Source organism: Corythoichthys intestinalis, chromosome 11, assembly GCF_030265065.1.
Source record: "Corythoichthys intestinalis isolate RoL2023-P3 chromosome 11, ASM3026506v1, whole genome shotgun sequence".
In the NCBI taxonomy this organism is placed as follows: domain Eukaryota; kingdom Metazoa; phylum Chordata; class Actinopteri; order Syngnathiformes; family Syngnathidae; genus Corythoichthys; species Corythoichthys intestinalis.
Window position 1 is genome coordinate 35,512,868 of NC_080405.1, and position 12,358 is coordinate 35,525,225.

The window sequence follows — 12,358 nt, forward strand, 5'->3', positions numbered from 1 at the left end:
AGCTGGAACAGCGTTGAGTCTGGTGTACCAGGCAAGGAAAAAATGACAGCACATAAGACCAAAGTTCAACGCGTTTGTACTAGAATGCACGACAGAGCAACTGCTTGTGACTCGTGTTTTGCCCCCATTTCAATATGGCGACGCTTTGTTGTGGCTGGTGACGTCATTAATGCCCGGATGTCCGACTGCGAGAATGTGTCTGGAGGAGAGAGAGGAAGTGCGTGGATAACAAACGAGGTTGGAAAAACGGCTTGTTTTGGTGATTGCTTGTTCGGCGTGGTTAATCCTGCAATAAAAAAAGTAGGTGAGACCAACTCTCCATGCTTTCTCTATATCCAGTGCGACGCTACAATACATATTCCCGACATTTTGATTGGGTGGGCACGATTCATGTCTGGGTGGGCCGTGCCCCCCCCCCCCCCGGCCCCGCCATACATCTGGCCCCGGGTGTAACTATAATTGTGTGCAAGTAACAACAACATAGTAAGTAGTAGGTAAGCTGTGGAGAAAAAAAAACTGACTGCAGTTTTATAATCAGAATACTTAATTTTTTTTTTTTTAATTTACTGGCTTCACCAGCATCTCCCAGTTCAAAATGGACTGGCCGTCTGTCGCCGTCAATGGCTCGTTTCCCTCCAAATCGTTCCTCAATGTAGTACATCATTTTATGCACGTGGGGGCGCCTTCACTTTAACTATTTGATATGCACACAAAAACAATTTTGGTTTCAACTTGCACAGCTTTATTACATTTTTTTTTTCATTAAAAAGAAAAGTCCAGTAAGCATAAAGACTGCATGGTCATTCTTATTATTACATTCTGAGCTATAAAAGTTTCACAAATGAAGGTTGTACTGTTTAAAGGAACCATATGTACAGTATGAATTCCCTGATTTCACAGAGTTTGCTTAGACCTTTTTGTTTAGTGCTTACCTCGGCGAACGCTGGCTCTTAACAGAAAACGCCATACAGGTGCTAAAACCCAACCTGCGACACGTGACCACGCTCCTCCAATGAGTATGGACAAACAATCTGAGATAAATACATGACTTAAGAAAGCAACAACAACCTCACAAAGTGCTTCAAATGTTCTTTCGAAGTTGAATCGTCGACTTTTCAGCAGGTTTTAACTAGTGTTGCACCGATATCTGTACTACTTTAGTATCGGAACGGGGCTCGATACGGTGTAGGCGCGCTATCCTATTCCCCTCACTATCCACTCGCGGGGGCCTGCGCTTGTCAGTGACGTTCCTTATTCTCGCTATATGATTATACAACTTTAACATTTGTTAATAATACGCTCTGTGTGTAGTATCATCCATCGCTTTTCCTTTTTAAATGGGCACTTTTAAGCGAACCCAAGAAGTAACAACGGGAACATTTTTAAACAGGCATTTCACGGAAGAGCATTTTGACTCTTCGGCCAGTCATATAGCGAGAGCGAGTGGATAGTGAGGGGAATAGGATAGTGCGCCTACACCGGCACTAAAATGCAGGCATCGGTATCAGCGTACATAATTTAATAGCTGTAGGTTACATCTCAAACGGTAACACTTGCCAGGATTTGAGGTTTTATGAACACTAAAAGTGACATGAGCATCTAGAAAGAGGTTAGTTTTGTTAGAAGGAGGGAGAACAGGAAAAAGTAGGCTAGTGAATTTGTGTCCTTTGCTAGCGTAAGTGGTTAGCACACAAGCTAGGCTGATGTGCTACATTGATATCAAATTATATATACATAATTAAAATCAAACAAAAAAATAATTTTGGCCCATGAGAGCATTTTAAGTCTCAAGTTTTAGAGGAGTTCATTTATTTATTATCATCCATAGCCAGAGGTAGGTAGTAACGCGTTACATGTACTCCGTTACAATTACTTGAGTAACTTTTGGAGAAAAATGTACTTCTAAAAGTAGTTTTACTAAGCCATACTTTTTACTTTCACTTGTGTAGATTTGTGAAGAAAAAATGCTACTCTTGCTACTTTGGGCTACACAAGAGTCATTGCAGTTTTCCTCTTTATTCTACATATTAGTTTAAAAACATTTTTTTTTTTTTTTTATTGCCAGCGATGCCAAGACTAGAGACGTGCCTGGTGTATTACCGGGGTAGCTCTACCGATTTCACCAATGACACGTCGCAAAAATAATCACATGACTCCATTATACCAATCAGACGCAAGCTTGCCATTCTATCTTCGCGCCAGAGTGTTCAATCATGTGGTGTCTTTAAAGCACTGTAAAAAATGAAGTATTTGATATAGAGCGCTGCCCTCAACATGACTCGAAAGTGCGGATTTTAACCTCTCTCCCAGTTTTTTTTTTTTTTTTTTTGGCACTGATTGACCACGGAAATATGATCCTTTTAATTTCAAAATAGTAATTATGACGGAACTCTTCATTATTTAAACTCGGAACTATATTCCCCACCAGAGGGCAGTCACGCTCTTTGGATGAATAATGCTTCATTTATGTTGTAATTTTTTTTCTGTCATCGAAATTCAATGATTTTTTTGTTTTGTTTTTCTTTGGCTTAATGTGGTTATGTAATGGCTTATTGTACATCATCATTATAACAACAGTCCATGTAACTTTGTGCTCAGAAAAAAGAATACCATCGTTAAAAAAAAAAAAAAAAAAAGCTGTTACTCACAATGTTACTCATTACTTGAGTATTCTTTTCACTCAATACTTTTTTACTTGTACTTGAGTACATTTTTTGGATGACTACTTTTACTTGTACTCAATTAATATTATTTTGAAGTAACGCTACTCTTAAATGAGTAAAATGTTTGGCTACTTTACCCACCTCTGTGAATAGCAGGTAGGCACAAGAGTTGTTAAGCAGTGTCTAACCAAGCCACAATAGCAATTATTTTACATTCAAGTGAGTATTCTAAAATTTAGAACTAAAAAGAAAAATATATACACAGTGAGGAGCAGAAGTATTTGCACCCCTTATGATTTAGGTGATCATGATGAAATAGGTAGAGGACTGACATTTCAATCATGGATGCATTTCCACTCATAGACATAATCCCCCGAAATAATCCTGAAGTCACATTGTATGATCTTTAAAATAATTATTTGTAATTTACTGGGGTTCATATGTAAGTATTTATACCGCACAGAATCAGCAATAATTATGACACCCGAAGAGGTGTCAGTCTACCTTAAAAAAATACTTCACCTTTACCCCATGAGTAACCACCCACCAACCGTTTGAGCTCATTGTCACTTGTGCACCCCATAGTCAAAATCCAACTGCTACCATGGGTAAGACCAGAGAGCTTTCGAAAGACACCAGAGAAAGAAATTGTTGAGCTCCACAAAGCTGGAAAAGGCTATGGGACAATTGGAAAGCAGCTTTCTGTCTAAGTGGAAATACATCTATGATTAAAATTTCACATCTGTACCTATTTCCTAAATGGGCGAGCTTGCAAAATCACAAGGGGTGCAAATACTTCTGCTCCTAACTGTATTTATGTTTTAAAGGGCGTAGGTTTGCATAGGGACGGTAGGGACATAACACTACCAATTTTTCAGGATGCTCAAATTGTCCACACCAACTTTTAAGCGACCTTATTTGAATTTTACAATAAGTTCAGCTATAAAGGTCATTTAGATTGTCTTCCCTTGTGTTGTTAGGATAGAATTGACCCTACCATTATTATGTGAATTAATTTTATTATGTTCAGACTTATGTTCACCGCTTTTCACTTGCTGAATGTGCCTGTCCATTTTTCCCCCTCAAACACATGTTTGATTGGGTGGTGACTAGAACCCCCACTTTCACACAATCCCGACAGAAATACATGTCAATATATATTGAAGAGGGGTGATATTAGAAGGTTTGTTTTTTTTTTTCCGGCCAGCAGCAGCAGCCACTGTAAGTAATGTAAAAATGTCAATGTTGTGGAGGTGGGGAACATGCCACTAATTTTGCTACTGAAAGTCCGACCTGCATCAGAGTTAGCATAACATTAAACTGTGTGAAATTGCAAACTTGTGAAACTCGAGTAGAAAGCTGCTTAGAGGTGTCTTCCTGTATGTTTTCCACTTTCAACTTTAATTCAACTGTGCATTTTGCGCATTTATTCATTAATTAAAATGTATTTATTTTCTACATTATTTTTTTTTTAAAAAAAAAAGTATATTTGCAGCCTATGCACATTTTAACCACCAAAAAAAAAAAAAAAAAAAAAAAAAAAACACAGAAACACAACCACTCTAAATTTCCTTGAAATGAAGGAAGCATTTTGAAAAATGACTTTCTCCCTATGAAAATAATTGTAACTTTTTTCATTTTTATGTAGTAAACAGCTATTTTTGAGAAATGTATCCAATCTGTTTGGTCTTATTAATGTCCCGATCCCAGCAAAAAGTGTACATGCAGGTTATGCTGTGATAGCGTCCCTACCAATGTTAAGACCAAACCTACGCCCTTGAGTATTGGTACAATAGTAGTATCAGTATCGGCACCACCACCACACAAACAGGCAGCGGAATTGGGATCGAAAGCCAAAAAAATGGTATTGGTGCAACACTAGTTTTAACCATCCCATGCAAGATTTTAGAACTGTAATTCGTCTTTTCAAGGGGAACTTTTGTGTCTGGTGATATCAAATTCCAACATTTTCCCTTTGTACATTGCTTTAAAAACGCACTTCGCATTGCCGACAGGCTTCTACAGTACACGTTGTAATGTTAAAGCCCCTGAAGCCATCAGCATTCTTCAGTTTAAACCCATTTTTGTTCATAACAGACAGATGGGAAACAAAACAAAACCCCTATCTTAAAACATTTACATTTCCTGCATCACCCCCCCCCCCCCCCCATTGAACCCCACATACCAAAAAGAAGGCACCACAGCAGCTAAACACACTCATGAACCAGTATTAAATAAAACCATCAAAAACAGCTTCATTCATATCACAGACTAAAGTAGAAAGACTGACAATGTGTCACAGGCAGAAAACTGTCTCTTCTCCTGCCATTTGAAATTGCAGCAGGAAGTTGTGCCATCCAAGGCGCCGCTTAACTTGCACCGCAGATGATAAATCGACAGGGGGCACTCTTGCTACATGACAATGAGTCACGTGTGCTCTACATTTTGTTCCTCGTATCCACATCTCCACCTTTGTCTCCAGCGTCTTGCTACATCTTGTTGCTCATGCAGCTGCAATCTTGTTGCACAGGATTCCCTTCGGTCCGTGTGCGCATGGATAAATAAATAAAATAATTGGAAACCTTTGTCATGTCCTCAAAGATTTCAAAACTGTACGTCCATTTGCAGGTAAACACTGCACATTCTCAGTCTCAGTTGACCTTGTCTTGGAATATGTAAAGATTGTTGGTGGCCGCGACGGCGATGATGTTCTCGTGCGGGTGCCACGTCGTGTGAAGGATCTTCTTACTGAAGTCTAAGCTGTCCACGCTGATCTCGTCCTTTCTGCGTTTGCCGCCCACGCACACCTGTGGAACAGCATGGCCAATAAGCTGGAGTACCTTAATTTTCGGATTGTAAGGCCCACCTGACTATAAACCGCAGCTGTCCTCACTGTATTATGGGATATTTACACCAAAATATATTAACCGGTAACACTTTATTTGACAGCGGCATCATAAGACTGTCATAAGAACAAATGAACCACCATGAAGCTTTCAAACAATTAGCTGCAGCACTTCATTACTTAAAGAAGCTTCATTTGGCCATCACTGCTCCCTAGTCAACCTGTGCTGCCACCTGCTGTCAACACTGTTGTCGTCCAACATGCCTCTGAGCATGCATTGCAGCTCTACAGATGTAAATAACAATCAAAATTCATGTTCTGTGCTAGTTGTTTCTTTACTTACTGTTCTAGTTGTTTCAGTAATGGCTAGTTATGGTATTTGTTAACACTTTATTTTACAGTGGCGCCATAAGACTGTCATAAGACCATCATAATTATGACATGATGCTGCCATGAGCATTAATGAATGCTTATGACAGATGTCGTTTTGTGTCATCTGGCAAATTATCTCACTTTTGAATGGATGTAAAAAATCCGAGCTGGACATACCGTATTGGGCCGAATAGAAGAGGACCCTGATTATAAGACGACCCCTCTTTTTCAAGACTCAAGTTTGAAAAAAAGACTTTTTGAACACCAAATTAATTTTTATACAGAAAATAATTGCAGTACATCTGAAACTAATGATTATAACAATATATTTGAGAGAAAAAGCATGTTATTTTGCCTCATTCAAATTCTAATAACTGAACATTTGCATATACTGTATAAACTAAAGTGCAATCACTTTCGTAAATGAATGGCTTCTGGTTTTTGAAATGTAAATAAACCAATCTATTGTGATAAAACAACAAAATTGCAATAACTGCATTAACCATCAAAGTGAAGTCTAACTGTAACTGTAGTCTTAAAACAAATCTGAATAAGGAAAAACATTGCAATAAAATAATGCAAACTGGTTAAACTGGAGAGTAGCTGAGATCTGTCATGACAGAACATCGCTTCAATGATATTTGGCGCCATCTAGCGTCTTGAATGGGTATAACGTCGAGACCGCGAATATAAGACGACCCCCACTTTTTCAGTCTTATTTCACTGTCTTAAACACTGTCTTGTATTCAGGCCAATACGGTAACTGAAGTTAGTGACATATTTTGCTGGGTGAAACCTAATGACATCTGTCATAAGCATTCATTAATGCCCATGATACTGTCATGTCATAATTCTGACGGTCTTACAGAGTCTTATGATGCCGCTGTCAAATAAAGTGTTACCTATTAACCCAAATAAATCAACAAATAAGCTGCCCTGGACTATAAGCTGTAGGATTCATAATGATGAAAAGAAGTAGCACTTTATATTTCGAAAATTACGGTAGTTTTAAAGTGAGCTCCTGCGAGGTATTGTTCATACCTTGCGAGGTTTGAGAATGGCTCGGGGTTTGCTGTTCTCTCTGGACGCTTCCAGTGTGACATCCCGTTTGGTGTTCCGATCGAACATTCGAAAGAAGTTGTTGTAGGAGCCGGTCATTATGACACTGAGATAAGAGGAAAGTCAGGTGTAAGTGGGAGAATCGGATGAGAGGTGAATGAAAGGAAGTGATCTCACCTGTCTGAACCATTCCAGACACACTCAAACTTGTCAAAGATGCAGTCGTTCTCATAAAGTGAGCAAAGTTTGCCCCGTAAGTAGTCGTGGACCTTAAAAAGGAACACAAAATTGTCATTTTAAGAAGTATAAAGCACTCTTAAATGTCAAATGATGAGTTCAGTCCATACTTGGGGTGTAAAAAAAACTATTTCATCAAGATATGATAAGGATCATTTGGACCATCTTATCGTGTGAAATATTCTATATATTTACCAATATTACAATGTTTGCCATTATTAGATTTTGATTCAATTAAAGGATGCCCAACTCATATAATATTGTGTACACATTAAGGGAGTTCCATAAAAGTCAATTATTAGATGCATCGCTATTCGACATGTGACGATTCTATTATGATTCATAAAGGTTCAAAAACGATGATTCTCCCTAATAACTTTATGACAGCCGCTCGTAGCGGAACGAAATTCAAGACACGTCTGCCGCCCGGACACCTTTAACGGATGCAAGTACAACGTTATGATGGATGCTGCCGGTTACTGAGCGAGAGATTTACTTCTTTTCAAAAGACTGGAAAATAAATTTGTGTATGAGACAGGCAGGGACCCGGCGGTCACGCTTCTGTGCGCAAGTTATTTTTTAGAGCGAGGCAGGAAGAGAGATAGTTCGTTGCTCCTTGTCATACAATTGTCCAGCAGTAGGTTCAAGTCGTGTTAATTGGAAAAAGTCCCTAGTGTTTTGCCAAGTCCTGTGTCCGTCCATCAGAGGTAAGTACACAAACCCTCTTGTACTGTTTAGCCTTTATTGTTGATGTTTTTGAGATGTTACTAGTCAGCACCGTGCGCTATACTAATTAGCGACTTTGCTAATATATATTTCCATGTCAAGTTGTGCGTTGTTTGGTGGTGTGCATAAATTACTCCAGATGCACAACGTTTAAAACCAGGATTAAGTACAGCGGTAACACTACAAACATGCGAAATAGTACAGAAATCTGTGAAAACAAAGTATATTGGTTATAGTCTTATTTCTAAAGGCACTTTGTTTGTTTCCAGAAAATGTGGAATTCATTCCACCAGTGTAAATGTTATTGTATTTTTGAGAGAAATAAGAACGTCCTTTAAAATGGTTAATGTTTTTTCCATCGTTCCTGTTGAATCATTACGATGTTTTAAATAAATAATGGACATAATCTGTTTGGCTACTTTATCAATTAGTAATGTATAATGCATCGATAATCGTGATAACCGGGCTCATCGTCCAATAATCAAATCGTAGCACACTGAATCGTAATCGAATCGAATCGTGTGGTGCCTAAGATGCCATATCCTTAATACACATGTAACACAATCAGTTATATTTCACCAAAATCAGTCAAAAATACAAAGCAATTTTAATGTTTTTGACAATTTTGAACATTTCAGACATTTGAATGAAAATTGTGCTTTTTAACAATTTCATGACGACACAATACTGATTCTTTGGACAGCTATATAATATTGGGCAGTGTTAGTCACATCCCCACAATTTCCTCCACAACGGACAAGGTAAAAGCTCATTATCAATTTTGTGAGAGTAAAAAGCAACGTAGGCTAGGTTCATTGGTCTTAATGCACAATTCCAATTTTTGTCATATCTGTTTTTTTTGGCGTGCCCATTCAGACTGCCTTTGTCCATTGAGCCTGTTCAAGTATTACACATGCACACCAATTTGCAGTCTGAGATGGGCTGAGAACACGAGCCCGCATGCGCATGAGCATCAAAACAAATGACTACACATGCTGGCTCACTGCATTGTAAGGTATATAATTTTGATTTCCAAAAGAGGAAAAAATAGACATAAATACAGTGATACCTCTACATACGAAGTTAATTCATTCCAGGACCTTGTTTGTAAGTCGAAATGGTCGTCTGTCGAGTAGGATTTTCCAATAAGAATACATTATCATTCTTCCAGAGCCCAAAAACCTACACTAAATCCTTAATAAATACTGCTGTTATTACTGCAAATAGAAATTACAAAGAGCAAAACAAATAAAGTATGAATTAAAATCAGAGTAATTATAATAATATAATAATAGTAATAATAATAATAATAATAATAATACCTGTAATAGTGTAACGAATCGGGTTCTAATGTGGCAGACTTTTTTGCTGTACCTGAACGCACCGCAGGGCTGACATGACGGTGAGCAAGAGAGCGCGGTTCTGTTTTACTTTCTGTTTTGAAGCTGTTTTAGGCGTGTTGTGTTGCACAAGTTCATGGAATAAATGATTAGAAACTAGGGTTGGGAATCTCTGGCATGAAGCCGATTCGATATGTATCTAGATACAGAGGTTACGATTCAATTAAAAAACGATACATTTTTATGGCCGAGCGATTCGATGCGATTCGATACAGTTTAAGAGCGATACAGTTCGATACAGAGTGAAAACGATACGATAGTAAACATTTGTTGTGTGTGTTCGTACAGTATTTTAAACATATAAAAATGAACGCATTTCTAATAGCAAAATTAAACAACAAAATTTCATACCAATGTTATGTTTTATTTTTTTTTATGAAAAAAAAATTAAGGCTTACTATATGACCGTCATTTTGTTGGGTGGGATTGATAATAAAACTCCAGTGACAGACAACAATAAAGTGCAGTAATTCAGTTACTGTATTTCCTGGTGTTTTGAACACAAGAGGTAAGTAAATTAAGTGCAAACTTTCAACGTAAACATCTTACATACAAAAAATATTAATTATATGCAGCAGCTCTAGAAAAAAAAAAAAATTAAACCTGTTAGTGTTATCATAAATAAATAATAAATTATGCTTTACGACTGGTATAATTGGGGGAATAAAAACAAGGCATTTTAGACAGGTCAATAATCATTACTTTAACCTAATACACAGCAAAGTCATTCAATTATGCCTGTGCTTCCTCATTTTTTATTCCTCATCACTGTGCATATCTTTTTTGAAGGGGATATTTTTCTTGAGGAAGATCAACTAATCCACATGTTCATGTTTAAGTAGACTGCGTTTCGTGGAGACTATATGCCACCCTTTCCACCATTGTAGAGGGTTATTTTTCAGGATTAAAAACTCACAATCTCTGTACCGCTCCACACTTCACACAAGCTCAGTCCCATGCGAACATATCTGGCTGCCTTCATCACTTCAAAGTCCGACTTTCGTTTTCCTGAGTGCGTTGAAAATCAATCCCTGCACGTCACTGGCGTCGGTGATCACACTGTCCATTATTTTAGCATGTTGCTTCGTTGCCACAACTAGTTTCGTTTTGGGCTGTGAAGAAAATGCTACGGAGCGTGCGTTTTGGTTTCGTTAGCTCTCGCGTTGACACGCCCGTGACGATCGGGTAATGACGGCGACTAGTAGCGGTTCTGCCGAAATGCAGGGGAAGTTGAGGCAACCACGACCGTGAGTAGTGCTTGTCCATATTATATCATGCGTGCGGTCTCGATCCAGGTGCGCTGTGACACAAGCGCAGCATGTGAAGTAAAATATTAAGCAATGCGTTGAGCTAGGCATTAGCTGCCGATTCTTGTGCTCGCGATAGCCGAATTCTATTTCTACTATCGGTTCATTGAATATTCAATGGCTAATTACTGTCAAATGGTAACTTTACTATCGATACATCGGTATCTCTCACCTGTAAAACCGGATATCCGGTCGTATCGGTTTATCGTTCTCAAGCTTATTAGAAACCTGACGAAGCTGGCGATTTCTTTGGCGATGTTACCACAATAAGAATTGTCACCTTAATTTATAAAGACTGGCGATCGGCGGAGGACCGCCGGCCGAAATTGACATTCTACGGCCCTATTGTCGACCCAGTTCATGGATGCACACACCATCCTTATATTTTGCTATCATTTACATCTTTATTTCAATGGTAAGCGTCACCTTTCCAGTGATTATTTCTTTCACAAGAAAATCAGCCGTGCGTCTGTCTTCTAGCAAAACAAAGAAACTGCAGCACTGTCAAAAATTGTCGTATTTCGAGCATTTTGTCGGATGTAGAAAGAAATGGAGAGTCAAATTTTACGGCGGATGTTGACAAGATCGTGTGTCGAAGCGATCGTATGTCGAGGTACCACTGTAATCCCCATTTGGTCTTAAATTCAAAGCTTAGGGATTTATTAGCACGCACACACATGCGGACAGTTTGCCCCGACTCTTGGCCGTGTATGCATTCTTGAAATATTGCTCATTTGGCGCACAGAAAGAAAACCGAGCATTCTCAGGCTTAAACCCATTTCATTGTTTTTATAACGCTGGGGAATAGGTACCGTTCTCACACACACTGTTAGCATTAGTCTAACACATTCATCTAACTATAGTTTAGGCAGACTTCACTCCATGCCCTTGGACACAGTAAAGTGAATCACCTTATCAGGGCTCATGAAGGGGTAATGGAAAAATGGTACCGTTTATCGTAGGCACCGTCTAACTCTTTGCATTACTCTAACACACGTAATACAATCAATCAGGGAATAGTATCATTTCTCATATGTACTGTAGGATTGTTTGTACTACTCTAAAACACCTAAATAAATAGCACACCATAGTTTAATGAAAAGAAGCAGAATTAATACACAACACCATCTTATCACGAGCAAGATTGACGCACCAACTATCGCAATCAGGTCTCCTGGCTACTCCGAGGACAAAGAGCAGGGCGCTCTGTCCTAAAACAAGTAGCGTCTTGCCCAGCCAGGATAACAAAGTTGATAGCGGGGGCTTGGGACGTCAAGACCAGCATCGGGCGCTGTGGCAACCACGTCCCATCCACGCACGAACCTAACCGCCCAAAACCGGCCACAGAGGGATTATCCCAAGACAACACTCAGCCACACCTTCGCCCCGGCCCACTCCACCGTAGCCTTCAAAAACAGTGGACACTGAGATAACAAAAGATTCGCTGCTCGGAAACTTATCTATGTAGCCTTGTTTTGGATCGAGCATTGTTCCTCCGTCATCTGTTTTTGCCTTGTTTTTTGACTATTGTCGACGAATAAATTGTCAACCTGCTTTCGGTGAGTCTTCTTCAAACTTTTGCAACATGGAGTCAGTACAAAGGGTTAACATAAGATGTGAACGCGCAGAATTTCAGCCCTCCCGGTTGACTCACGGAAGCGGTGATCAACGGAGCGCCATTTCCGTTTGGCTGTCGCCGTTTCCGTGCGGCTTGGCCGGGGGGGGCGAATTCCTTCAATAACTATTGTC

General features: G+C 39.1%; 1 protein-coding gene across 2 annotated transcripts in view; it reads right to left on the reverse strand.

Annotated features, from left to right (window-relative positions):
• Window positions 1-486: 486 nt before the first annotated feature.
• The window catches only part of LOC130923752 (serine/threonine-protein phosphatase 2A 55 kDa regulatory subunit B beta isoform), a 100,863-nt gene continuing 88,991 nt past the window's right edge, over window positions 487-12,358 (reverse strand). Inside the window, exons 8-10 of one of the 2 annotated variants that reach the window (XM_057849686.1) lie at window positions 7,117-7,208; window positions 6,922-7,045; window positions 487-5,470 (exon numbers count right to left, since the gene is read on the reverse strand). In XM_057849686.1, coding sequence (XP_057705669.1) covers window positions 5,315-5,470; window positions 6,922-7,045; window positions 7,117-7,208 — 372 coding nt within the window. In that variant the 3' untranslated portion in view covers window positions 487-5,314. The remainder of the gene's footprint in view (window positions 5,471-6,921; window positions 7,046-7,116; window positions 7,209-12,358) is intronic. The other variant, XM_057849687.1, reaches the window with a different exon arrangement.